Source organism: Amblyomma mixtum, chromosome 1 (genome assembly GCF_055824585.1).
Source record: "Amblyomma mixtum isolate Tamu chromosome 1, ASM5582458v1, whole genome shotgun sequence".
NCBI lineage: Eukaryota > Metazoa > Arthropoda > Arachnida > Ixodida > Ixodidae > Amblyomma > Amblyomma mixtum.
In genome coordinates this window covers 216,502,137-216,529,891 of record NC_143012.1, presented here as the reverse complement: position 1 = coordinate 216,529,891, position 27,755 = coordinate 216,502,137, and the positions used below count along the sequence as shown (strand labels likewise).

The 27,755-nt window shown below is 51.0% G+C and overlaps 1 protein-coding gene across 1 annotated transcript in view; it reads left to right on the top strand.

Moving 5' to 3' along the window:
• The first annotated feature begins 19,027 nt into the window (after nucleotides 1–19,027).
• The window catches only part of Gycbeta100B (guanylate cyclase soluble subunit beta-1-like), a 90,784-nt gene continuing 82,056 nt past the window's right edge, over nucleotides 19,028–27,755 (top strand). The window contains exon 1 of the mRNA XM_089563304.1: nucleotides 19,028–19,337. Within this exon, the coding sequence (XP_089419430.1) occupies nucleotides 19,281–19,337 (57 nt within the window). The 5' untranslated portion in view covers nucleotides 19,028–19,280. The remainder of the gene's footprint in view (nucleotides 19,338–27,755) is intronic.

Below are 27,755 nucleotides of genomic sequence, written 5' to 3'. Positions count from 1 at the left end.
GCGTTGGTGCCATCTTCGATTTGTTCAGATGATTTCTCGACGCAGCAGCACGCTATGAAGACACGGCCAAAACTGCGGGGACCTTCAGTGGGAACCCCAGCGGGAAAGGGGCGCTGTCCTCCTCTTCCCCACTCGTCCGCGCTGCCTTTGATCTTGGGCACGCGCACCTCACCACAGAGAGACACCGGCACAGAAGCGGAAGCCGGTCGGCGACAACGATCCGCTCATCAGAAGCGTCGCGAGGCGCCGCGGCAGAGCACTGACCTCGCGCCCTTGGACACGACATCCCGTTCGGGCACAAGGTTCGGGCACAAGAAAGTTAGTGCACCCCTTTCACGCCGGCTGAAACGGGCGAGGACGTTCGGCGGCGTCCAGATGTGTAACCTTGTCCACAGCGAGGGGTCCTTCTCATCCTCGCGCTCACGCAGAAGGACACAACGGCACAACTCACAGGCGTAGCCTTGGCTCATGGTTACGCGCGCACACAGTCACAGCCACAACCACGCATACACCGGCAAGTGCGCGGACGCTGGTCGGCGACAACGATCCCCTCATCAGAAGCGTCCAGAGGCGCCGCGGCGAGGGTCAAAGGGTGCACTTTCCGCCCCAAACGCCCCGTCATACGGGCCGCACGAAACTCGCACCGCCACACACGGCTCCTTAACGAGCCCGCCACCCACAGTCGGGCCGGAAATGAGAAAAGGCGCGCTGTACAAACGACACCTAATCCAATCTATTCCTTCTAGAAGATAAGAGCAAGCACGAGCGGGCTGAAGTTTGCCTATGTACATCTCGGTACGGTAGAACGAAAACAGATGTACAAGCGGGGAAACGAAAGTGGCTAGAAACTGACTCAAACAAAACAAATAAATAAACTAATAGATAAACACACAAGGCTGGAACTGAGCATGCTGCAAAAACAAAAAAAAAATAACACACCGCGCTTTGCCTGGGTAGGGCCTGACGAGAAAGCTCGCCAGCTAGCTGAGGCTGCGTGCCTTCGGTTGCGGAAAAAGTCCGCCGTCCGGTATTAATCACACCGGTGACCGTCGCCTCAGATTGTACCGGTGCTCCGTACGCTTGCGTTCCGCAGCACCAGTTGTGCCTTTGCGCTTGCCTTTGATACCAATGGGTATCGGCGCAAGCTCGTCAGACCGTGACGCGTAGGCCTTCAGGTCTGCGATGTGGGCACGGCTGGTTTTCCCCGTAAGGGGATCCTCCAGCAGGTACGCGAGTGGCGACCAGACTCTGACCACTCGGTACGGACCAAGCCACTTAGGAGCGAGCGAGGCTGAGAACCCCTTGCTGGCATCGCTAAGAACGTGGTTGCGCTTCAGGACAAGATCACCCACCTGAAAAGTCAGGCGGCGGTGCTTGCGGTCATATTGAGCCTTCTGTTGGGCTCTGGCTGCCGCCAAACTCTGCCTTGCTCTGTTGAGAGCCCGATCAAGCCGGTCCCGAAGCGTCGACGCATAAGCAGAGCAGTCTGCCCGCGTCTGCTCATCCCCGAGCTGGCTCTGCACGACGTTTGACATCGGATTCGCCAGCTCCCTCCCGAAATTGAGGAAGGAGGGAGAGAAACCAGTTGAGCGATTCTCAGCTGTTCGGATGGCGAACGCAAACTCGCTCAAATGGTCTGCCCAATCCTTTTGACACTCGGCAAAGGCCGCCAGCATTGGCTTGAGCGTTCGGTTGATTCGCTCGGTCAAATTGGACTGGGGGTGGTAGGGTGAAGTGGTGTAGTGCTCGATTCCGAGGGAACGGCACGTGTTACCGAACACCCGAGCGGTGAAATAGGACGCATTGTCCGTGATCAGTTTTTCCGGAAAGCCGAACCGACAGAACACATCCTGGAGTTTATCCAGCACCGCTCGTGCTGACACTTTCCGAAGGGGGTACAACTCAACCCATTTGGAAAAGTGGTCAGCGACTACCATCAGGTAAATGAACCCCTGCTTTCTCCTGGGGAAAGGCCCCATCAAATCGCAGGTGGCCATCTGCCACGGACGCACACTGTCAATTGGTTTCATCATTCCAGGCGGCTTGCCGCCCCGTGACTTCACCGCTTGACAGACATGGCAGGAACGGCAATAGCGGAAAATGTCACGCTTCATGCCGGGCCACGTCACCGATTGACTCAGTTTTGCAAAAACTTTGGAGCCACTCAGATGACCGGCCAGTGGTTCGTCATGAGAGAATCGCAAAAGTGCGCCTCTCAGACTTTTGGGGATAACCACCTTGAACGGGTCGATGGACTCGTCATCGGTGGCTATGTACTTCAGCACGAGCCCGTCATTGTCCAGCAAATATGAATCCCCGGGGTTCGCCGCGACACACGCTGGCTCCTGCCCCCCTGCGCCCGCTACAATACCAGTAGCGTCACGGCGCTCCGTCTCCCTGAGACCGTCGCTCATTACGCGACAAAAGGGGTCATTTTGCTGGGCTTTCAGTAGCTCTTCACGGCTGAAAACGATTCCAGTCATCCCAGAGGGGAGCGTGGTCTCGTCCCCACTCAGGTTTGCAGCCAAAATTTCCGTTCGCGTCGGCAACTCCGAGGCGCTCACGAAGAGCTTCGCCTCTCGTCCTCTTTGCGAAGCGCTGCTTGCCTGGTTAGCGGAATGGGTTAACCCGTTTCCGGGCTCCCCCTCCTTGCCGCCCGGCGGCTCGTCCGCTGTTTCGCCCCCTCCGCCTACAGGCGTCAAAGCGCCGCTGGCGAGTGGGGCACGGGATAGCGCGTCAGCTACCACGTTTGTGCTCCCCTTTCGATACTGCACCGCAAAGTCGTAATGCTGTATCAGGAGAGCCCAGCGCGCCAGCCGACCCGCAGGCTCGCGGAGCCGCATCAGCCAACTGAGCGCACTGTGGTCTGTCTGCACCACGAATTGCGTTCCATCAAGGTAGACGTCAAATTTGCGCAGTGCAAACACGATGGCGAGGCACTCCTTCTCGGTCACGGAATAATTCCTCTCCGAGGGCAGCAAGGAGCGGCTGGCAAAGGCCAGCGGTTGCAACACGCCATCGAATTCCTGTAGGAGAACTGCTCCTAAACCCAGATCGCTCGCGTCAGTCTGGACTACGAACTGTCTGGTCAGGTCGGGTAGCCTGAGCTGCGCTGTCTCGGCAATGGCACTAGACAGGAGGCGAAAGGATCGCTCTTGCTCGGGCCCCCATCGCCACGCTGCAGTCTTTCCCAAGAGCTTGGTCAAGGGTGCCTGCACGCAGGCACAGGACGGGATGAACGACCGATAAAAATTGGCCATTCCCAGAAAACGGCGCAGGCCGCGTACGTCCTTGGGCGCGGGAAATTCGAGTATGGCTCGAAGTTTCTCCGCATCAGGCTCAATGGAGCCCTCGCCCAGCGTGAACCCTAGTAACTGAACCCGGGTCCGCGCTATTTGGCTTTCGCAGGATTTAAAGTCATCCCAGCAGCCCGTACCCTCTCGAGCACGTCGGCAATGTGGCCTAAGTGCTCATCGAAGGTTCGTGAATAAATCACGATATCGTCCAGGTAGCACATGGCGTGGGACCATTTCGCTTCCCCCAGGACGCGGTCCATGAGCCTCTGAAAAGTCGCAGGACCATTGCAGAGACCAAAGGGCATACGAGTGAACTCAAACAGCCCTCTGTGGCACGTGAACGCGGTCTTGGACCGGTCAGTGTCAGCCATCTGGACCTGTAGGTAACCTTTGGAGGCATCTAGCGTGGAAAAGTACCGCGCGCTGCCCAGGTTTCCTACGATTGAGCTGATCGTCGGGAGCGGATAGGCATCCTTGCGAGTCAGCGCATTCAGACGGCGATAATCCACACACAAACGGTGGCTGCCATCTTTCTTAGGCACCAACACCACCGGAGACGCCCAGGCGCTGGACGAGCGGCGGATAATGTCCGCCGACAGCATCTCATCCAGCAACCCATCAATCACCTGCCTTTTCGCAAGGCTGACGGGTCTAGGGTTGCACTTCAAAGGAAGCGCGTCTCCAGTGTGGATCTTGTGGCTCACTAAAGTGGTACAGCCAGGTTGATCCGTGAAGAGCTCATCGTACTGACGCAATAGCGCTGTCAAACGAGCCTTCTGTGTGTCATCCAATGTTACCGCACAGGCGGCCAGCGGATGTGGTGCCTGGTCGTGCCGCGCCGCTCGGTCCCAATGGGGAGGCTGAACGACGGAACGCTCTACACAAGGGCGTGGCCCTGTCTGCTGAGCGTGGCACTCTCCGAACGCCTTCACTGCGCAGGCAGATACTGACGCCGGTGGGCTAATGAACGGCTTAAGCTGGGAAAATGGTCCGTCGCGATAGCCGCCATTCGCAATGTCCACCACGATCCCGGTTTTCAGGAGAAAGTCCCGTCCGAGAATCATGGGCACACTGAGCCCCGGGAGATGGATGAAACGCGTGCGTCTCGTCCGCTCTCCCCACCTGACAGTCAGCCTCGCGGCGCCAGCCGAATGGGCTACGCCTTTCGCAAGGTTGAATGCCGTACGGCAGTCCCGCAAGCGCACAGAGTGCTTTTGCAAGTGGGACAACACCTCTTCACCGAACAAGGAAGCGCTGGCTCCCGTATCCAGTAACGCCGAAAATTCGCGGCCAGCAATGGTGACCGGAATAAACGGCGCGTGCGCATTAGCAAGGCAGCTTGCTCTGTACGCAGAGGGAATTAGCAGAGATTGGGCCGGTGGTCCCTTTACGACCGACCCCCGCCGCCGTTTCCCTGCCTCGCAGGAGGCCTGGCTACGGTGCATTCTCTTGCTAAGTGGCCCCTCTCTTGGCAGCGGAAACAGCGCACACCGCCGCGAGCTTGGTCGCGGGACAATGGCGCCTCTCCCTGCCTGGGTCCGCCCGCTGCACGACCAAAGGGTCGGCCGAGTCGGGTTTCCCCCTCCGCTGTGCGTTGGAGGGCTTGGCGCCCCTCAGCACGCGCTTCAGAAAACGGTGCAGCGCAGGCTGCCCGTCTCCCGTACGAGTAGGGATCGAGAGCTCTTTCGCTCAACTCCCATGGCTCGTTTTGCCCGCTAACAGCTGCAAAGGCAGGTTGTGCGGGTGGTCGCCGGTTGGGTAAGGGCAAGGCCCCTCTCCATGCACAGCGTGGCTCAAGGGCCTCGCTTGCCGGCGGTGGCGGACGATAGGCGCGCGCGGCGAGAATGTCGCCTTGAATGCGCTTTGCCTCGGCGGCCAGCTCCTCCAAATCTCGGAATCGGCCGCCGCGCAGGTAAGCCGAAAAGGTCGGATGTGCCTGCCTGATCGTCCTTTCGACACGCTCCTCGTTCGAGGCTCTGGGCTCGGCGATTGAGAAAAGGTCTTCCATCGCACGAACATACTCTTGCAGCGACTCATCCGGAGCCTGAGTACGGAGCTCCAGCTCTCGCCGCATCCTACGCTCGTAGTCAGCGGGCAGGAATTCGCGCAGGAATGCTGCACGGAACTCCTCGAGAGTCGCTGCCCGGTGGCCGGAAAGCCGATGCCACCGAGCTGCCGTGTCAGTTAGCGCTGCGGGGATGATGTGTGCAAGCACCACCTGCTCAGTGAGACCCATAGTTCTCTGATAATGGGTGAGGGACTCAAGGAAATCCCGGGCACTGAGTAGGTCATCATACCCGCGGTATGTTGGCATGGGCAACTTGACCGCGGGGTGAGACAACTTCGGCGTGGCCAAAAGTGTCCCAACAGCCCCTGACAGCGACTGGATCATCTGGGCAGCACTGGCTAGCAGCGCCTGCGCCCCGGCCTCAGTGGAGACTTGGGCGGGCTGCACGAACGAGGGAGGCAAGGCTCCTAGTTCGATGAGCGGCGCGGTTTCCGCAGGGAACCGGGCCAGCGCCTCGCCGTTCCCAAAGCAGAATTGACTGCTCGCGGGGCACGGCTGCTGCTGTTCGAAACTGCCGGTTGCGGCAGCGTGACACGAACTGCTTTCGCACTGGGCGGAAAGCGTGCACAGCTGAGGCATGTGACCAGCGGATGCACCGCAGGGTGCTTCCGATACAGCTCCAATGGGAGCCGCGTGGTCGACATTTTGGGTTGTGGCGCCGTAAACCCCAACGGGGGCCGCGGCCAACCACGGTGTCTGGCTATTCGAAGGAACAGCAGCCAGCGGATCAAACGACGCTACAACTCCGTAGGGAGCCGACATGTAGCTACCGAGTGCCCCGCTGGGGGTAGACATGGTGCGCAAGCGTGATCGGCAAGGCGACCTGCCCGGCTAGCTCAGTCGGTAGAGCATGAGACTCTTAATCTCAGGGTCGTGAATTCGGGCCCCACGTTGGGCGCCAGTTATGGGTTCCTAAGTGGACACAGGCCACCACCCACCGCGGGTTCGAGCTTCGCGCGAGCCAAGGGCCCCGATCAGCCGTCACCACACACACACTGGGACACCGATGCAGTGCACTCAGCCTCCGCTGGGAGGAGAGCGATTCGCCGCAAAGAAATAGGCCTCCAAGTTCACAAAGGAGACGTTTATTCACATCGTCCTCCAGCAGGTACACACGCACTCAATAGTCACCCCGTCCCGGGGGCGCGCGAGGAGCAAGGCTCCGCTGCGCGCACGAAGCGACTCGAGTAATGCGCACCGCTAGCACGCCGCGGCAGGAGAATGTCCCCGCGGCAGTGCTGTGATCTCTCTCTCGTGTCGACCGTTGGGCCGGTTGCGAGAGAGAGTGGGCATTCAACGCAAGGTACGCCTGTCAGAGGTCGCTGGACCCCGCTGGACAGGCTCGAGCCGCTGCAGGTCAGAGGACACGTGCGGGCGAGCTCGAGTAAGCACTGGTCCGAACGGCAAAGGCCGGCACGGACAAACAGTAACGTACGCACCTTACGCTGTCTCGGAGGGATCTCTCTCTCGGGGCCCCGCTCGGACGGTCGCGCGGCGCGCGGCCGCCCAAAGCGGGGTCCCGAATTCCCGCCAAAAGGCGCCAATGGCAAAGGCCCTTGGGGAGCCGGGGCGGAGCTGTGGCTAAATGACAGTGATTAGTCACCCAGCCGCCTCTCCACCGCCTGAGGCGGGAGCAAGGGAAAGAGGAGAAACGACGCGGTAGGCCGGCACAGCCGCGCAAAGGCGACGGCGGAAAGCCAGATTCCCACAGGCTTCAGCGCCGCGTTTCTGGCACAACGTTGCCAATGCGCACAACGTTGTGAATGCCAACGCGTGCAGCGCACATCTGCCACTACCGCCACGTCGCTTAAAGCACGATTGAGGCGTCCACTGTTCCAAGAGGGCAGTTATGCGCCTTTCGTTTGCTTTCCAAGCTCCCGCTCTATTGGTTTCTCACCTTAAAGCGTGACTGAGGTGTCCATCGCTGGTTACAACGGACAACGGCGACAGTGACGCCGCGACAAGCAGAAACGGGTGCCAAAAAACTGTGCTCTAAAACACGCATAAAAAGACAAACAAGCGCTGCGCACCCCTGGACAACTGCTGGCAGCGCAGCGCTGTGAAACCGCGTGACGAGGTAAACGTGTTTTTAAGGGTGACCAGCTGCCTCTTGTACTCCTCTTGCTGCAAGCCCGTTGTGCCATTTGTTGGTTCAAGCTGGACCATTCATTTTAGAGCGCAGCTCTTTGGCGCCCGTTTCTGCGTTTCGCGGCGTCGCCGTCGCCCTTGCCGTTGCCGTCGTTGCCGTCGTTGCCGTCGTTGCCGTCGTTGCCGTCGCTGCCGTCGCTGCCGTCGCTGCCGTCGCCGTTGTCCGTTGTAACCAGCAGTGGACGCCCTTTAAGCTGCGAAACCAATGGAGTGGGAGCTTGGAAAGCAGGGGGTAAAATTGGTAAATTGGTTTTTGAAGAGAGAGAGAGAAAAAAAACTTTATTTCAACAGAAATTCGGGGCACGCCCCAGGGTCCCCGCACGACCCCACTGCACTCAAGTGTTTATGGAAAGGAAATGCGCAGTATCTGTCTCACACATCTCGGTGGACACCTGAACCAGAGGGAATGCGCATCGGTCCCATAACTGCCCTCTTGGAGCAGTGGACACCTGAATCGTGCCTTGAGCTGCATGGCGGTAGGAAGGGAAGGGAAAACTTTATTTACACTAATGGTTTTTCCTGCGGTTTGGGGGCATCTTCAGAGACGTCTTGGTTCTACGCCCAGGAGCCTTCTCTGTCGAAGTCGTCCGCCTCTAATCAGTGGTCGGTTGCCCTCAGTCCAGGGCTCCGCTGGCCACTGCCGCCCGTTGAGCTCGCTGTACCAGACCTTGTTGGTCTTCGCAGCGGTCGCTGGACAGCAGAGTCTCCCACTGCTCCGCACTCTGGTTTTGTATTTTGGGGACCACGTGTATGTTTTGGCAGGCCCATGTGATGCGGTATAGAGTAGGTTTTTCGTCTCACCAGGGACATTTGTCCGTGTATATCGTAGGGTGCATTTTGTTTAGTATATGTAGGTTTGGGAAAGAGGCTGTTTGTAATTGTCTCCAAGTGACAGCTTCCTCTCTGCTGGGAGATTTGTGCGGTGGGGGATATCGCATTCTTCTGCCTCTATAGTTTTGTAATATGGCCGAGTATTCCCTGGGTGCTGGCGCGAGTTCCGCGGTCTCGTCGGATGCTCGGAAAGTAATGTATCCTCGAGCTATCCTGTCGGCCTCTATAGTTCCCTGCCACCCCCGTGTGCCCCGGTACCCACACAATTTTGTGTGAGATATTGCCGCTTTGTTCTTCCTTGTTTTTAATTCTGTCGCTCGCTGCAAGGAGTATACGGAGCGCGTGACGACCTATCCTGCCATTCATGTAATTTCGGCAGGCTGTTTGAGAGTCCGTGAGTATTGTTAGTGACCGCCCGGTTCTATAGCCCTCCGCCACCGCTAGAGCAACGGCTACTGCCTCGGACTCTGCAGCTGTGCAGCCTCGGAGAGACGCGCTGGTCATTTCGCGTAAAGATGTATCGACCACCGCCGCTACAGCGATTTTGGTATCTCCTCCTCTCCAAGACGCGTCTGTATACACGGTCGTGGCTTGACGAGCGTATGTTTTCTCAATGAATTCGGCCCTCGCTTCTCTTCTCCCTCGATGGAGGTTGGGATCCATGTTTTTTGGTATTGGAGCTACCTTGAGGGTCTTGCGAAGCTCGTCTGGGATCGTTGCCGTCCTCGACATTTCTCGCATCTGCTCGCGGTATCCGAGCCTCTGCAGGAGCGCTCTTCCAGTCGTTGTTTGCAACAGCCTGAGTTTTTGCGACTCAAGCTGCGCCTCTCGTAGCTCCTCAAAGGTGTTATGCAATCCCAGGGCCATGAGTTTTTCTGTAGACATGTTGCGTGGTAGTCGGAGCGCTGTCTTATACGCTTTGCGTAGCAGGGCATCCGCTTGTTGTATTTCGTTTTTGTTGAGGCACTGGTAGGGTAGGCTGTACGTGATTCGACTAACTACTAGGCTTCTGACTAGTTTTAGTGTGTCCTCTTCACGCATGCCATGTTGCCTGTTGGTGATGCGGGTGATCATGCGTGCGACTTGTAGCGTGGTTGCTTTCAGTAGGGTAAAAGTGTGAGTACTGCGCTGGTTGGATCGAACCCACATGTCCAAAATTCTTATTGTTGTCTTTTCGGGTATGGGTGTCCCTTCTAGGTAGACGTTGAGTTTTAGGTCCTCGTTGGTTGGGACGGTCCGGTTTTGCTTGCCTCTCCAGACTCTCAGCAGTTCCGATTTCTCAGTCGAGCATGCGAGTCCTCTTTCTGCGAGGCATTGCTCTACACAAGAGGCCGCTTGCTGTAGCCTTTCTTCCTTATCTCCGAGACAGCCCGTGTTTGTCCAGACTGTTATATCGTCAGCATACATTGCATGCCTGATGCCTTCGATGTTCTCTAGTTTTCGAGCTAGGCCTATCATAGCTATGCTGAAGAGTAGGGGTGAGATAACTGACCCTTGGGGTATTCCCTTGTTTGGAGTGCGAATTTTGTCCGATCGAAGGTCTCCTATGCCGATGGTGGCAGTTCTATCGGACAGGAAGGCTTTGACGAAGCCGTGGATTCTGCGTCCGCATTCCAGGTTGTCTAGGCCCGTAAGGATCGCTTCGTGGCTGACGTTATCGAATGCCGCCTTGATGTCCAGGGCCATTATGACATTTTCTCCCGTCCGAGGTACGTTTCGCAGGACATCTTCTTGTATTTGGAGGAGAACGTCCTGCGTCGAGAGCTTCGCTCTGAAGCCGAACATGGTATGTGGTACACAGTCGTTATCTTCCATGTAATTTTGCAGTCTTAAAGTTACAACCCGTTCGTAGAGCTTGCCAAGGCACGACGTGAGTGATTTGGGCATGAGGTTTTCAATTTGTAGCTTTTTACCAGGTTTAGGTATCATTATTACTTCGGCGTGTTTCCAATCTTCGGGAACCGTCTCCGCCTCCCAATGTTTGTTAAGAAAACTGACGAGCTCTTGTATGAGGTCGTCGCTCAGGTTGCGGATTAGGGCGTTGTCGATTCTGTCCGCTCCGGCTGCCGTGTTTCTGGTTTTGTTTCTTATGGCCGCGTAAACCTCTTCCACAGTTATGGGGCGGTCGAGTTTCTCGTTTTCGGCTCCTCGATACGTTCCTTGGTATCGCGGGGGATTGTGATCGCCGAAACATTTTTCTCGTGCCTTCTCCAGTAGGGTGATGTATGATCCCTCGAAGGGGTGGATGAACCTGTGGATGGCTTTATTGACAGATGAGCGCTGCATGCGTTGGCATTGACAACATTGTGCCAGAAACGCGGCGCTCAAGCCATAGGCCGTCGGCGTTGTGTTCATTGGCTCTGCGTTGACGACGCTTTATGCTCCGATCATGAATCAAATCAAATTTCAAATCAAATCAAATTTTATTCATCTTCATTTAGTACATGAGTTTTCCCGTCCAACCTAAGCACAGCGTGCTTGTTGGTTGTTCAGGTAGTACGGTGAATCACCGAATGTGTACAAAAGATTATCCAGAAAACAATAAATTTAAGAAGACTAGTACATGCGTATTACACAAAAATTATGTATGCATATTGAGCGAATAGGAATGCAACTCCAGAAAAACGACAACAAACATGAACAGACGTCATCATAACTTGAAATGAGCCATATCTAAACAACTCTAAAATCTGAAGCAAAAACAGGGAAAGTAGATTATAGCAAAAACAGGGAAAGTAGATTATAGCATGCAAGAGGCCATCAGTGATTTATCTGCAAGGATGAGCACCATTTTCTTATTGCTTTAGTCATTTTACGTTTTGTTTTGAAATTGCAAAATTCTTCACCAAGTTCATTGAATATCTGTGGCACGTAATATCTCCTTATCTTTTTCCCATAATGCGTAAAGCAGCGCGGCTTGATATAAGCTTCTGTCTTTCTTAAGGCAGCGTTTTTCTTGACGGGTAATTTGAAAGAATTTGTAAAGTAATGACATGTGAGCACTGTGTAATAAAATAGTTCCCACATTTCCAGTACACCTAGTCTACTGTATTTTTCCTCCTTATCAATCTCCTGCAACATAGTACCATAGGTTTTACTGTTTACAATTCTTTTAATTATGCGATTTATGGCTCCCATTTTGTGATCAGAGCAAGTGCCATATAATGTAATGCCGTAGGTTATAATAGATTCAGCTAGCGCCTTGAATATGACGCGCCTTAAGTGCATCGAAGTCTTACCTCTGAGGTTGTACATCATCGCGGACACGGCTCTAAGCCTGTTACATATATACTGCACATGATTAGTCTATGTCATATGCTCATCAAATATTATTCCGAGATATTTTACTGAAGGTTCAAATGGTATGACATTACATACATGTGCATGGATCGCATTGCGAGCCAGGTAAAAAAAGTGACTCCTTTAGGAGTACTCGCTTGTGCGGGTTTCTAAAATAGAGAAGTTTCGTTTTTTGCCGGTTTAAATAAATTGAGTTTTGAGCAAGCCAGTCTATTACCTTGCATATATCCTGCTGAAAGCTTTTACTTGCAAAATGAAGATCGGTGAATTCTAGTGCTAGTGCTGTGTCATCTGCATACTGAAGATTCTTGACGTTAATTCCAAAAAACCGAGTTCAGAGACGTACATATTGAATAGTAATGGGCCCAGTGTACTTCCTTGTGGTACACCAAATTTGATCGCCTTAAATTCACGTTATTTATGATCAATTCTAACACACTGTGCTCTGTCTGTGAACTAGCCCTGAAAGAATTGAAATCGTCCCCGGAAACCCATGTTTTCTAATTTTTGCAACAATAATGCGTGATCAATAGTGTCAAAGGCTTTCGATAGGTCTAAAAGTAGAGCTAATGTAAGATGATTGTTTTCAGTTGCGGTGTTAACGTAATTCGAGAATTCTTCTAAGAGCGTAGTTTTGTTCCGGTCCTTTGTAAAGCCGTATTGTGCCGGGTTATTTAGAGAAAAAGTCTCGCAAAAAAACTGCGTAACTGATCCCACGTGTTTTCCCAAAATATGCGCGAGAGCAGATTTAATAGAAATCGGTCTGTAGTTTGCGCAGTCATTTCCTTTTCCGCTTTTATACACAGGCCTCACTATCGATATTTTCAATTTTCTGGGCATTATTCCGGTTTCTAATATGCCGTTTAGTATTTTGAGGATCACACCTTTTAATATGCTAAAGTTGCAGTACAGATCGCGCACAGGGATCTTATCAAAACCTGGCGGCTTGAACATCTTCATTCTACGTATGATGTTTGTTGCACAACTCAGCCTCTCTTAACTCGGGAAGGTCCGCTGTTTGTGCGCATGTAAGTATTGGCTTGTATTCTAGACGTTTTGTTCCATGAGCGACGCGCAGCTTATCTGTTGCGTGAATGAATGTGTCGTTAAACAGTTCACACAATGACTGTGTTTCTTCCATCGGAAAGTTTTTTCGGTCGTCTCCTCAATCGTAGACTGTTTGACCCGGCCCATTAAACTGTTTGCTAATTTCCATGTCTTTTTTTCATCGTTCCTGTTCAGTGCAAACTGCTGGGATAGGTATCTTCTTTTAGCCAGTCGCGTTTTGGCTGTTACAAGATTTCGTAATGTGCAAAATTGCTGTCTAAGTGCGGTGTTTTCAGGGTCCTTCCTAGAGTTTTGCCAGGCTTTATCATTTAAGTAACACAACTCCATAATTTCCTGCGTTATCCACTGGTTGTCTGGTTTTCTTTGTTTAATTTTGACAGATTTGTATGATGTCGAGTATATTAGGTGCAACTTTGCAAGAAATGCATGAAAGTGCGCATAACTGGCTCCCTGGGTCAGTGGACACCTGAATCGCCCTTATAGGTAAGTGAGCTGATAAGAGAGAGATGTGGGCTGCATGCGTGAGCGCTGACAACGGTGAGCGAACTTTCGCGATCAACCATTAACTGCCACCTGCCAGAGTGCCAGGGTGGGTGGGGACTTCAAGGTGGATTTAAAGACAAACAGGGATTTCCTACTACTTACGCGGGAGAACATCCCGTTCCTCTCGCTCGTAACGCCTCCCCCGGCTGTGACAACCTCGCGAAATAGGCCTCGTCTCTGAGAACCCGGCATTGGTGCAGCTAGTTGAGCATATATACATCTATTTCTCCGGCCACAAAGCTTCCTTTATTGCAACCAATAGCGTTTCTTGGAGGTGGTGGTGGTGAAAACATTTATTAAAAGGGACAGGAGGATGTTTGGATCAGCCCTTAAGGGACTCATCTTTACAAACACTAGGTGGAGGTCCCTAGTACGGGACCCCAGTGGCGGTGGCCGCCTCCCGGGCGCGCCCGACTAAGGCCTCTAAGTCATGGCAGCCGAGCAGGGTCGCCTCCCAATCCTCCCGGGTTGGGTTGGGGATGGGGGGAATGGCCGGGTTGGAGGGGCAGGCCCACACCATGTGATAGGTGTCGGAAGACACCGCACTACAGTGAGGGCAGCTGCCATTAAATGAGGGGTCAACATGTTTTAGTGCTGCCGGGCACAGAAATGTATTGGTGAGAAGGCAGAGAAATTGCCGCTCATCCGCCTTCTTCAGGCCTTTACATGGGCGAGCGTAAAGGCGATGACTGACTTGATAATAGGTTGTAATATCTTTGAAGGTATAGATCGGATTAGGATCGGGTTCCTGATCGGGTGGGGAGGAGAAGGAATATGTGCGAAAAAAAAAATTCAGGGGGCACTTTGGCTCTCTAAAGTGCTGCAAGGCGAAAGCTTTTCCTGGCGCACTGTTTGTTTTTGTTGCGAAAGCAATACTGCTCGCAGTTTGAGCCCTTCAGCGTCGTCCCGGCGGTGTAACCACGTTTGACCTTTAGCTAGACCTCCGCTGTGACGTCACGCCAGACGGAGAGACAGAGCCCCAACTCGTCTCGTCGCGGTCGTCCCAGCGTAACCACGGTGCGCCGAGCAGCAGCTGCGCGCCGCTACCGCGAGGAGGCGCTCGCTGTGATGACGTCATGCCAGTCGGAAATATATCGGGCTCCGACCCTTGCTCGTCGCAGTCGTCCCGGCGTAACCACGCAGTGCGTTTCAGCCAGGCCATGTCGTCCGACATGCACAAGGCAAGGCTGCAACGATTCGCTCAAGCTAGGAAACGACGGCGGGCTGAAGAAACGAATGAAGTTGCTTTCGCAATTTCCGGGCTTAAACAAGCTGAGCCTCTGGGAATTTTTATTTATTTTTATATATTCCTCATTTTGTTTTCTTTCTTACTTTTATTGTTTTTATTTTTTATTTTTCATAATTTATTTTTAATTTTATTTCTAATTTTGTTCTTTCTTATTTTTATTGTTTTTATTGCTTTTTATTTATCCTTTATTTTAATTTTTATTCCTTCTTTTCATTTATGAAACCCATGCATTCACTAGATGCGCTTATCATGCTCAAACATTGAGCCTTCGTGGAGCTTGTTCGATTACCAGCCTGGTCGCAGTTTCTTTTAAGGTGAAAGCCTTTAATCCCTTATACTGTCGTGACCAAGGTATGTTAGCAAATGTGTCCGCATTTCGGCGTCACTGAAAAAACAGCTGTGTCGAGGCTGGTAATCGAACCAGGGCCTTTGGCAATATAGACGCTACCACTCCGCCACGAATGCTCAGTGTTTGAGCATGAATAAAGGCGCACCTGGTGAATGCATGAGTTTCATAAATAAAATAAAAGAAATAAAAATAAGAAAACAAACAAAAATAAAATAAAAAATAAAATATAAAAATAAATAAAGAAAAACAGTGCGCCAGGAAACGCTTTCGCCTTGCAGCACTTTAGAGAGCTAGAGTGAATTTTTTAATTAGTGACGCCGGAACGCAGACAATTGTGCCGACACGGCTGCTAACGACAGTATGAGGCATTAAAGTAACAAGTTGTCTGTAATTGCACATACATGTCTTGCTCAAATTCATTGCCTCAATCTATCGAAAAGCTGGAACAGCTGATGAGCTGCGCTCAAATTTCGCATTAGGAAGTAACGCAATCATTGGCAATATTTTCTTTTTTTTTACTGCCCAATCTAGCGTATGTCATGCGGTGAGGTCAAGCTAGCTAAGCCCTAGCGGCATTCCTCTCCTGGCATGTTTCGCTGCCGAAGTCCTTGTTGAAGCCTACCGTACTTCAGTTTTAATGAAATTATATTGTTTTTATAGTTCAGCAGTAACTGGATCAAACATCTCATGATAGGAAGGAGCTAGTTACAAAACCTTCCGCTGCAGATTCAATGGGAACCAGGTTAGGCGTAGAAACGCCAAGCCACCAGTGCGCTGCCAGAATGCGTCAAGCGTGAGTGCAATGCATTCTTGCTTTTAGGTTACACAAAACCTTTTCTTTTGCAATTTTTATATCTTGAATTATCGATCTACCGAACAGTTTCGCGATCCTTTTCGAATTTGGTAGGCCAGGGTTCGACTGTAGAGAATAACTTAGTAATCGCCTATATGCTGATGAAATTGTTTTGCTGAACTCAGATGACGAATTACAAAGGATGATCGAGGATCTAGACAGGTTGAACGATGGGCATAAAAATTAATACGACGAAACCTAAAGTAACGTTCAATAGACTCGGAAGGACACTATAGTTATCTGTAGGCAGCGAAGCATTGGATTTTGTCACGGAATATACCTGTTCAGCGTGCCGCCGCGGTGGCACAGTGGCTATGGTGCTCGGCTGCTGGCCCGAAAGACGCGGGTTCGATCCCGGCCGCGGCGGCTGAATTTCTTTGGAGGAGAAATTCGAGGCCCGTGTACTGTGCGATGTCAGTGCACGTTAAAGAACCCCAGGTGGTCGAAATTTCCGGAGCCCTCCACTACGGCGTCTCTCATAGCCTTAATCGCTTTGGGACGTTAAACCCCATAAACCAAACCAAACCTATACCTGTTCAGCGCAGGCAGTGACTACCGACCCGGATCAGTACAGTGAAACTACCAGGAGAATAAGAATGAGGTGGAGTGCATTTTTCGAACACTCTCATATCATTAGTATTTACTTGCACTGGCAAGTAAACACGTCGAGAAGAAAGAATACGACGATTGCATATTGCCACTGCTCACGCATATGGGGCATAAACTTGAAAGGTAACATAATTGCTTGAAATTATTCGTTGAGGACTACGCAGCGAGGTGTGAACAGGAAAATGATAGATGTAACATTAAGAGTCAGGGAGAGCGCATAGTGGGCCAGAGAACAAACGCGAATTAATGATGTCATAGTTGAAATCACGAAGAAATGGGCATGGGCGAGGCACGTAATGCGAATAGAAGGTAACCGATGGTGCCTCAGGGTAAGGGAAAGGATTCCAAAAGAAGGCAAGCGTAGCAGGAGGCGGCAGCAAGTCAGGTGGCCGGATGAGATTGGGAAGTTTGCGGGGATACGGTGGGCGCAGCTGGCACAGGAGCGGGTTAATTGAAGAGATGTGGCAGAGGTCTTTGCCCTACAGTGGCTATAGGCAGGCTGATGATGATGATGATAAAGTCCTCAAAGCCCTTCGCGCAGGTATCTGTCTCCTTGAAATATTGCTGGGTATAGACGTAGCTGATTCTTAGCTTCGGCAAACAAGCTACGTAGACCAGCTATTACAAATTTGCAGGCGTGTTCCTTTTCCATTTATTACTAACAGACTTGTGAGTGTGGTCATTTCCGGAAATCTGTGTATCAACTTGTGATTGACCGGATAGTTTGGAGGTCTCGCAGGGACCGTGGCACTTGTGTGGGTTTGAACTTGCAGAAACACACGCCCTTTTCACCTCCATATATGTGTTCGGATTGTGAATATCGTCGAAGAAGTCCCCAGACCTGCCACACTTCGGGGCAGTCACGAAGTGTGCCGCGAATTACCGAAAAACACCGAACATCAAGGCAGCCGTAGACAAAGTTGAAAAACTACCTCTTGAACAGAGCCTTCACTGTGGCGACCATGACAAACTACCTGGACTGAAACAAAGCTGAACAAAAGGACATTTTTAATCACTGAACTTTTTTGTCTGCATCCCCTGCGTCCCAGCACGCACGTACGCTCACATTGCTGGCGCGCGTGCGCACAAGGAAATGCGTCTTCTTTTTTTTTTGATGGCTGCACGGGCACGCTTGGAGTTTTTGTAGCGAAGCTACATTGGCCACGAACTTGCGATTTCGGTGTGGCGGTGCTCCGAGGAGGCACAGAGACCTTGAGCCTAGCAACCGCCGCAGCTGGCGGAAGCCGCGCGCTCGCCGCACCATCTGGCATGACGTCACACCACGCGCCTCGCCGCGGAGCCGCCGCCGCCGTTTGGTATGACGTCACACCGCTTGCCTCATCGTTGCGTTCGCCTCCGCTCGTTTCGCCAGCTGTGTCGCATGTCTGATAACAAGCTTTCGCTGCGTGTATACTGGCATAGCCGAGCTAAGCCACTACTAATTTTTTCTTGATCATGGTGATCGTTTCACAATGGCCTATGTCACGGCTGCCTGCATTTGGAAAGACCTTTATGGCCGCCGATTATACAATAGCGTTCTGCAAGCTAAACTGCATAGCTTCTCTCCAAGTACAGGCGCCACGTATGTAGAAAAGGTATCGAGCCCGCTTTCGCCGAATAGCTTTATCAGCACTCTATCTGTGGCCGCGTTATCCTTTCTCTCATGTGCCGGTCCGTGCTAGTAAATTAGCCTTTGGTGCAAACGTGAACACCGTGAACATGTTTACCCTTTTAAATGTATGGCAGCAATCCGCTGCAAATGCCTAGCTTTCATATTTGCACGATAGCGATGGAATCGAGCGAACTACTTACGTATTCAAATTGAGAACAAAACATCACAGAAAGAAACATGTCCAAAGCTTTATTTGTCGAAGTTTTTTCCGCTACATAAGTGGTGCATATGGCATCATTGTTTCGATCTTCTAGCATTCCATCAACGCCACATCGTGAGATAGCCACATTTTAGTTCCCTTCAAGAACTTAGCGTACCTGAGATTTCGATGCCCATGATTGAGTTAATGAAATATCGCGAAGTGGTTCGTTTCGTGGAATATACTAAATACAGGCGGTGTGTGTACTATGATTTACTTTGGTTGAATTTCTGAGGAGTATTTGCCAGTGTGCGGTTGCCTTCACAGGCTTGCTTGCAGCTATGTCCTTGTCGCGTAGTTTGATTTATTAAATAAATTAACCATTCCTGCTTGGTGTGCGCTATAGAAACGTACGTTTTCATAAAGGCATCAAAAATAAGTGTGCAGTGCTTAATGGAAAGAAAAAAAACAAGGGCAGAAAGCTATGAATTATGTTTTGTGTAATCCATACAGCAGTTCCTAAGTGGTCCTTTGTTGCATGAACAAATGGTTGGCGAACAAAAGACGCTATGGTAGTTCAAATGGCTATTCTGGCCCCTTTCGCCTTCAAAGTTACAGAAATGCACACTGTACAGCAGCGCGAAATAATATAAACGAGTTGCATCTCTTTCCTTGCTGCTCTTTTTGTACACCGGCACGTGTTCACCCCACCAAGTTCGTTATCTGTTCCAAGTCCATTTCTTAATGGCCTGCAACGTTTTGCGCCTCGACCACTTCACTCCTTTCGCTCGCGTGTCTACGAACAGGGATGGAAGCCCGACGCCTTTACGTATTTAATGGCTCGCATAGCTGTCTTTCTGGTGGGTGTGGGACAATAAGCGTGCATAAACTGGCGCAGCTCGGAGCGGCCGCCTACCTCCACGGACTCCAGGCCGTGGGTCCCCGCACCGGAGGCGGCGCTGCGGGAACGTTGTTGTAGCCTCCGGACTGATGCTGGTGGTGCTGGTGCTGCTGCCGACCCGGCGTCTGCTGTAGCGTCTTCTGGATTATGATGACCGGGATGACGGCACCGGTTCCCCCGTGCCCACTGCGGTGTGCCGAATCGTGGCCATTGTCTGGCGCGCGCTGGCCAACAACCTGCTGCTGGCGCTGACGATGATCCTGGTGCTGTTGCTGTTGTTGCTGAGCAACTTGCTGGTGGTGCTGCTGATGGTGAGTATGCTGCTCCTGGAGGTTCTGAGTTTGCTGGTTCCGCTGCTGTTGGCGCTGGTGGTGTTCCTGGTGACCCCGCTGCTGATGGTGCTGCGTCTGTGTGGGCCCTCTGGTGCCGAGATCGTAAGCTTGCTTGGAGAAGTCTCCTGCTGCCGCCGAGCTACCCTGCTGGCTCTGGGGCCCCTGGGACGTCGGTGCTGGGAAGGAGGCAGGTTGCGTGCTCTTCACGCCTGGATGATGCTCTTTCTGGATGATGATTATGGGTATCGTAGCGTGACCGCCGCTCGTGTGGCCATGGGCCTTGCCCGTCCCTATTGGCTTCGCTCCGTAAGACCCTATGCCGGTGCTGTAAGAGGACGGCTTAGACACTTCCTGTTGAGACGGTCCCGTCTGTCCGCTGCCCGTGAAGTAGGAGTTGGTGCTGTCCTTCCCGTGAGTGGGCTCACCGGTAAGCTTGCTGAGACTGGACGCTTTGATGCTTGTAGAAACTACTGGAACGTACACCACTTTCACGCTCGCAGGCTGAATGGATACGTGCGGCGTGTCCGGAGCGCGAGGAGTCAGTGAAGGCGAGAATTGGCTGCGAAAACCCAATGATCCTCCAGGGCCATCCTGGAATCCTCGCTGAGATCCAGGGAAGTTGCCCTGTCCACCGTATCCACTATGGCCGCTATGCCCCTGGAAGTTGCCGCCTTGGCTGTGGAAGTTAGATTGCCCCTGGAATCCAGTTTGCCCCTGGAAGTTTCCGGAGCCTTGAAAGTTCCCGGAGCCTTGAAAGTTTCCTGGGCCTGCGAAATTTGCTGACCCCTGGAAGCCTCTCGGTCCCTGGAAGTTGTCAGTGTGTCTGGCGAAGTTCCCGCTGCTTTGGAAATTTCCCGAGCCGCCAAAGTTGCCACCGTTTCCGTCTTGGTTGTTTCCGGGGCCATGGAATCCTCCTTGGCTTCCCTGGAAGGGCACTGGTCCTGAGAAGGATCCAGAGGGCATCGGAAAGGGCGCGGAGACTTGGTATGGGCCGGACACCCGGAAGCCCCCACTTTCTTGCAAGGCTTCCATCAGGCTGTGCGGAGGCGAGTTCTGGCCGCCGAGCTGGTTGCCGTTGTTGTTGCCGCGGTCTGTGCCTCCGCTCAGGAACCCTTGGTGGCTTTGGTGGACCAGGGATCCCAGTAAGATTATCAGAGTTGTCCGTAGAAACTGCAGAAGAAACACAAAGCACGCGTCAGCCGTTTTGTGTTTGGTTACTTTCAAATGCTGTCAGTTCACTTCTACGCACAATTTGTGTGACTGTTGCCTCAAGACGCCACTTCTTCGGTGCCTGAAGCTAACAGAAAACAAAAAAAGCGACAATAAACTTTAGTTCGTCGTGCCTGTTCTCAAGATTAGAAGATACATTTGGTCGGGCTGAATTTATTGAACTGAGATTATTTGGTTAGTCTTAGATATAGCATCGGTACATTTAGTTATGGTGATTTTATTATGGTAACCCATGTTCACCGCTTTTGAGTAAGAACGGCAAATAAGCTCATATTTTCTTCCAGAGCGAATCCAGATCTTTGCACTGTGGGGGAGCTGGTTCCACACTTCACTCAATCCAGATGTGTTGTCCAGATTTGCGATATCACGCGGGCCAATGTGTACGCCACAATCAAGACCTTTGAATTGAATTCCGACCTCCTTAGAATTTGCACACCCCTAAGCACACACAAAAACCTCATTGTAAAATCACTTCAGCGCTTCGCTTTCGTAAGAGCATGGTGGTCGGGGCCAAATGATAATATGGTTTCGTTTACTTTTATACGGCTTACGTTCCGAAGTGACTCAGGCTATGAGGGATGCCATAGTGGAGGTCTTCGGATAATTTCGATTACTTGCCGTACCTCAACGTATACTGACATCGCACAGTGCACGGGCCTCTAGCATTTCGCCACCGTCTAAATGCGACTGCCGCGGTCGGGGTCGAACCCGCGTCTTTCAGGTCAGCAGCCGAGAGCCACGACTACTGAGCCACCGCGGAGGTGCCCAAATGATAATATGATTACACTCATGAGCACAATCAGTAACTGCAGTGATCTAGCTCTTTTAGTGTAGACAGTAGACAGGATGCTCGCTTTCTGTCATGAGCCCGTACGTGGGGTTTGGAAGAATGGCGCATGCTCGATAACCTCAGCAGACCCTGTGAGCTTCGCTCAGTCGCTCCGAGTTGGGTGCTCAGTGGCTACCTACTAACCTGTACTGATTGTTAATACAGTCCCATTAATCCGATCGAGTAAGAAGAACAAAGCTGCGTCGGTTGGTTGTTATCCATATTAAACAGTTGAAAATCAGCGCTCGTGTTGTTTGCCTTCGTATTTTTCGCACTGTTTAACATGGATCCGAGTAAACCAGGAAAAACTGCAGGAAAAGGCTTTCTGTAGGCACTGCACAGACCCCTCTCCGGAAGGCAAAAGCGTGACCGTGTGCTTGCCGCGAGACTGTCTCCCCCAGCGAATTCCGGGGCTCGTAAATATCTCTCGAGTTATTTTCGATCGAGACGGACGTCGCGTCGGCCGCTCGCTCTACCTTCTCTAAAGCCGCCAACGTTCCCGGCACCTCGAAGGCTGCGGTGGGGTCCTGCTCTCGCGCGCATTTCTTCCTGGGCCGACCGCGCGTCGCTGACCGCGTGGATGATCGGAGCACAGCGCTGCCTCGCTTTTCCATTCTAAATAAAGACGAGCCGAAGCGCCCGCTTCCTCCCTTCCTTCCTCTGCTGTGCGCCTCATTGCGGCAGCAGCGGTCCTGCCACATACTTCCGTTTTCTCCGGCGATGCATCTGTCAGCACCTTGGATGCAGCGGCGCATCTGATGTGTGCGCAGGGCGGCTTTGTGTGTACAGAGTCGCAGGAATTCCTCGTGGATGCCACTAAGCATTTCACGGAAGTTTGAACTAAGAGGCCATGCATAGGAGTCGAATGTAGTGTATTAGAGAAAGGTCTTTTCTTTTGTGTTTTTTTTTGGGGGGTGGGGGGTGGGGGGTGGGGGGGGGGGGGGGGGGGGCTGGCCTCATAAGTTCACTATCGATCATCCCCTATACCTTAGGTTCCAAATGTATGCAGCCGAAACCAGGCCGAACCGATTAAACTGGAATTCATGCAGGACAGTTCGATGCTAGGAGGCGATTCAGCGTGAACAAAAGCAGTTAGCAAAAAATACCGTCCACTTCCGATTAACGGAATGTTGGCACAGTGAACTTTCACAGGAGCGTACGTGAGACCACGGTGTCGGCAGCTGAGCTGCACTTATAGTATAAACGTCAACGGACATAACAAAGAACGTTTAGTTTGCAACGGGAGTGACCGACTAAGAAACCACATTTGTTTGCCTGAGAAGTGCTTTAATAGAAAGAGGGTAGAGATGGTTCTGAGCAGGGAAAGAGAGACGCAAGGAGTGACGTGTCCTGCGGCATCGACAATGCGTGTATGCGAACCCATCTGCCGGCCAGTGACAGGCAATTCTCGGGACATGGGAAGGTCTTGATCCGATGCCCTTACCAAAGCTTAAAAATAAAAAAAAATTCTTGGCAGAGATGTCTCGGTTTGCAAGAAAAAGGCAAATTTCATCAACTGATCGCAGCAGAATGCCTTTTTAGTCGCGAAATATTCGATAAAGAAATGGTGCCAAGAATGACATTATTTGAAAACGGTGATGTTTCAGTTTCACTAACTTTCACGTCCTTAATGGATAAGCAAATAGCCCTAAATGACAACGGTGGGAGTCGAAAATAGCACCTTAGTTGGTTTGGTTTATTCGGGTTTAACGTCCCAAAGCAACTCAGGCTATGAGGGACGCCGTAGTGGAGGGCTCCGGAAATTTCGACCACCTGGGGTTCTTTAATGTGCACTGACATCGCACAGTACACGGGCCTCTAGAATTTCTCCTCCATCGAAATGCGACCGCCGCGACCGGGAACCCGCTTCTTTCGGATCAGCAGCCGAGCCTGATAACCACTGAGCCACCGCGGCGACATTCAGATGTTTTCATCTGTGTTCCAGAGATACAAAGTTGAAAAAAAAAATCGATGAATTTTAAGTTTTAATATTTGAAGCTCTGAAAGCACATGCGATTTTCTGTCGACTTGTTTCTAGATTGCATCCCCATACCTCCAACTTCAAATGCAGCGAATTTAATTCATACCAGTTGCTGTAGATTGCCTGATGCTACCTTTTCAGTGTTGCCTCTATGTTTGAGTAAAAAAAAACTTGAGAGGACACTTGAGCTCTGCCATAAGCGTATGATCCGATAGCGTTAATTGCTCCCTTCAACTGCCTTGGGTCCTTTGTGCGTATCCGCAAACACGGTCATTCTATATCATTCTCTACTTTACATTCACGAATACCTGGAAGTCCTTATACCCCTCCTGGCGCAGTGGTGCAGCGGCTGAGCGATGCGCCACTGGCCTGGCAGGTGGCTGTTTCAAACACAGCCACCAGTAGGGCATGTGCGACCCATGTTTCTCTTCCCCAGCAACCTCCCGCGACCAATCAGTAATTTAACTCTCACCTGCCACAGTGGGCAGGTTGTAATGACGTCACAATATTACGTGACCTAGATAGCAGGTGGGCCGCCCGCTTTCCCGTTCACAACGCCGACGCTGGTTTTTGTGCACAATGAGAGCCTTAAAGGTGGACTGAAGAGGAATCTGAACTCGTCCTTTTGCCGCGGGAACTCGATCTACACGTTCCCAGCGTTCTTGGAAACTTCGAATTATTGCCCTGTGTGGCCGATTTCTCTCATTTAAATCGGATTAACCTCACGCTCCCGCCTTTATTTTTTATTCCCCGCTAACGGTGGGAGGAGTCGACCAACCTTTCACCCAGTCCCGTCGTGGCTTGCCGCTCTGCCATCGGCGGAGTGATACGCAGTGATCGGTGAAAGCAAAGAGTCGACGCGTATCTTTATTTCAGTGGGCCTAACTTGCAGCTATGTAGTCTCTGACTAGACATTTATTCACAGAAATTTAAAAGAAACAAAATAAAAGTGAAAGCAAAGTCACCACGCGGCTGCCTGAAAGGCACTCCATGCTAAGGCGGGAGCCGGACGTTAATCCTATTTAATTAGGGAAATCCGCCGCACAGGGCAATAAATCGAAGTTTCCAAGAACGCTCGGAACGTGTAGATTGAGTTCCCGCGGCAAAAATACGAGTTCAGATTCCTCTTCAGTGCACCTTTAACGCGGTCCTCTTAAAACCGTCGTGAACCTTGGGCCTAAACTCATGGAGGCAGGAAAACTTGAGAGAGGTCCCGAGACACCGAACTGTCATAGCTTCGCCGCAGAAAAGGTGACAGAAGTCAAGTGCTTCTTTTCGCAAAGACGCATTGGTATTCTCTTGCATAGCCGCATCGTATTCATGGCAAGGGCGCCTGCGGACCGTGTTGAAAGAGGATGTCCACGCTACCTGTCGCCCTAACTTCTCGGCATGTGCTCGCGCTGCTATAGCAACGGAGACGCTGGTCGCTCTCGGCTTCCTCTTCGGTGGCTGACTGGCATGACGAAGCCCTCACTTATGGCTTCAAAAATGTCATATAAGTGCCTCTACTAAGTTCTTTCCTTCCTATGTGCTGTGACTAAACACGGCATAACCGAACATACCTCGGAGAGAAAAGATTGCTCGTCTGGTGACAACTAACGACATTAAAAGAACGTGGACACGAAATTCTTTCTTGCGTGTTTTTTTTCTTCCTAATTATGTGCCAGGCTTTGATGTACATGGACCACCCTGTTGTATTCGCCTACGAACGCTAAATAATTGAATTTCTTCTTGACCCTGTTTCGGTTTCATAAACCGAACGACAGCTGTGACGTGTAGTTGGTGCTGAGGGCACGTGAGGCATGAAAAAATAAACGGCAATGCAACTCCTAATAAATCATTTTTTTGTCATTCCAGCTCGTGAAGCAGGCCGGCTTATGTGTTGCAGTGAATTAAAACTACGTATCTGCAATTATAATGGAGTTTTTTATTGCGTAACGTTGCCCAAATACCAACCACACGTCACAGCCATCGTTCGGTTGATGAAACTGAAAGCGAAAAATCATCAAGAAGGAATTCAATTATAAATTATTTAGTGGTAGTAGGCTAATGCCACGCCGTTGTCAATGTGTTCTAATGTCTAATGGATCTAAGACTGGGAGCCTCTGATGGGCACTCGACGAGTCTACTGGTTTTGGTCAGCTTGCACGATGTGGCCACTTCATGGACAAGGCACACAGTGGAGTATTGTCAGAAACGTTTTCCGCGATGCGTGGGTTCCTTGAAATTTGCCTTCGTGTTTGCAATGCAAAAATTTAATTTTGCAAACTAGTTCAAGGTCGACATCACTAGTGTTGCATTTTAGAAAGATTACTATAAAGCTTCTCGCAATGGCAGCAGCAACGCAATCCACATGTGTGTTCCCCACTTGCACTTTTTTAAAGCTTTTAATGCCCTTTAGGGTTTTTAACAAAGACGTAGAGTAAAGACAGGACGAAGAAAGACGAGGACCGGACGGTGCAAATGGGAAACTAGACGCAGAAGTACTAGTAGCCCGTTTAGTCTTGTGATACTTCTCCTTTTCTATCGTTCATTTTTCACTGTTCATCAGTGTGTGACATAGAGCTCTGTTCGTGTGTCCTTGCTGTACCTGCCTTGGTCGCGCAGCATATTTCTTTGATCTCAGATCGTCTATTTTTTTTTATGCGAAGCATACTACTTTAGCTACCACTTCAGCCCTTCACCGTGGTTATGCGCCTCCAAATCACGTGATACATGACGTCACACCACGTGACTTGATGACGTCACGACAGTGGAGAAACGGGGCCCACCTCGCGCCGTCGCTGTGGTTGTGCGCCTCCAAATTACGCGACACGATGATGCTTCGCATTCTCCAGGCTTAACCAAGTTAAGCCTCAGCCATTTTTTCCCCCTGAAGGTTATAATTTCTCAGATCCACACCATGAGCTAAGAGGATACTAAAGCGCAGATGTCTATGCAGACTATTGTGGCTATTGCCGAAGTACCTTGTGAGTCGCTTTGGGACGTTAAACCCTAATAAACCAAACCTGAAGTACCTTGCAAAATGCATGAACAGCGGCGTTTAATGTACACTGTCTCTGCATGTTCCTGTTTTTTCTTTGTTTCTTCAGAATAGCATTAACGCGTGACCTGGGCCTTACTTTAGAGCTATAGTACGCAGAACGCGAGTTCAGCGTAACGGCATGCAAAACGAACTTCTGTTGACGATCAGTGTCAGAAAAATAAATCGCGCACGTATTTTTCTTTGAATACAATACATACATAGGACAAGCATGTTTCAAAAGGACTCTCGCAGGCAACAGCCCGTCGCCGGTGCGTCTAGATATGTTTCGTTCTGTCGTGCAATATTCATTTGGTTAAACTCTACATTCAGCGTTTAAGGTTCCTTAAATGGAACAATGTATTCGATGTTCCGTACTGATTTAGTCGAGTACCTAATACGCGTCAGCAGCTCAGATTGCCGGGTTGAGACTAAAGCAATGAGATGAACGGCTGATTACGAACATACCGAAGTCAACTGTGTTTCTAACCAAGAAGAAATCATGCGAGTTAGAACACCGAAGTGTAGCAGGAACTTATGTTTGTCATATTACTGAAATTTACAGACTGGAACAAGGAACAAGCGAATTGCACAGACACAAATCAGTTTTCCATCTCACATAAAAACTCCCTTTTTAACTTTTCTGGGTTGCAAAAGGTTTTAAAACGAGTAAAACTTATTGGACGTGTTTTCTTTTAGAGTCAAACTTGAAAAGAAAAAGGCTCTGACTACCATATTCTATTGAACAGAAGGCCTACATATGCCCGGCAAAGATCAGAAAAACGAAACAGGAGAGGCGAGCAGTGGGTTTCTGAAAAAGCTACGACGCTACAAGTACACGCACAAAAAAGGCGAGGAGACGAAAGACAAAGGGAGTACGTTTACTGTTTGAATGAAAGGTGTTTAAATTAAACTCATCACCGAAGATGTTTCTTGCCTCCTGAATAACACAACACGCCTGCTGATTTTATAAACATACGCAGCTAGGACAGATGTTCCAGTTCTTTTTCTTTCAACTTTTCACCCACTTAAAGTTGGTCACATTGCTGTAGAGCACATAGCTGGCGTCCAGAGCACCACACGGCAGGGTATTCCCACATCTATGTTTTTTTTTTTTTTTTCGTGTGACCCGCTGCGTAGTGCAGCTTGCAGGCCTTGATGGGCTGCTTTAGAGTCGGTGAAAACTGTCCAGTCATGTGCAGATCAATATGCTTTCCGGATCGCGATGGCCGACAGCCCTTCTGGTTTGGTTTGGTTTATGGGGTTTAACGTCCCAAAGCGACTAAGGCTATGAGAGACGCCGTAGTGGAGGGCTCCGGGAATTTCGACCACCTG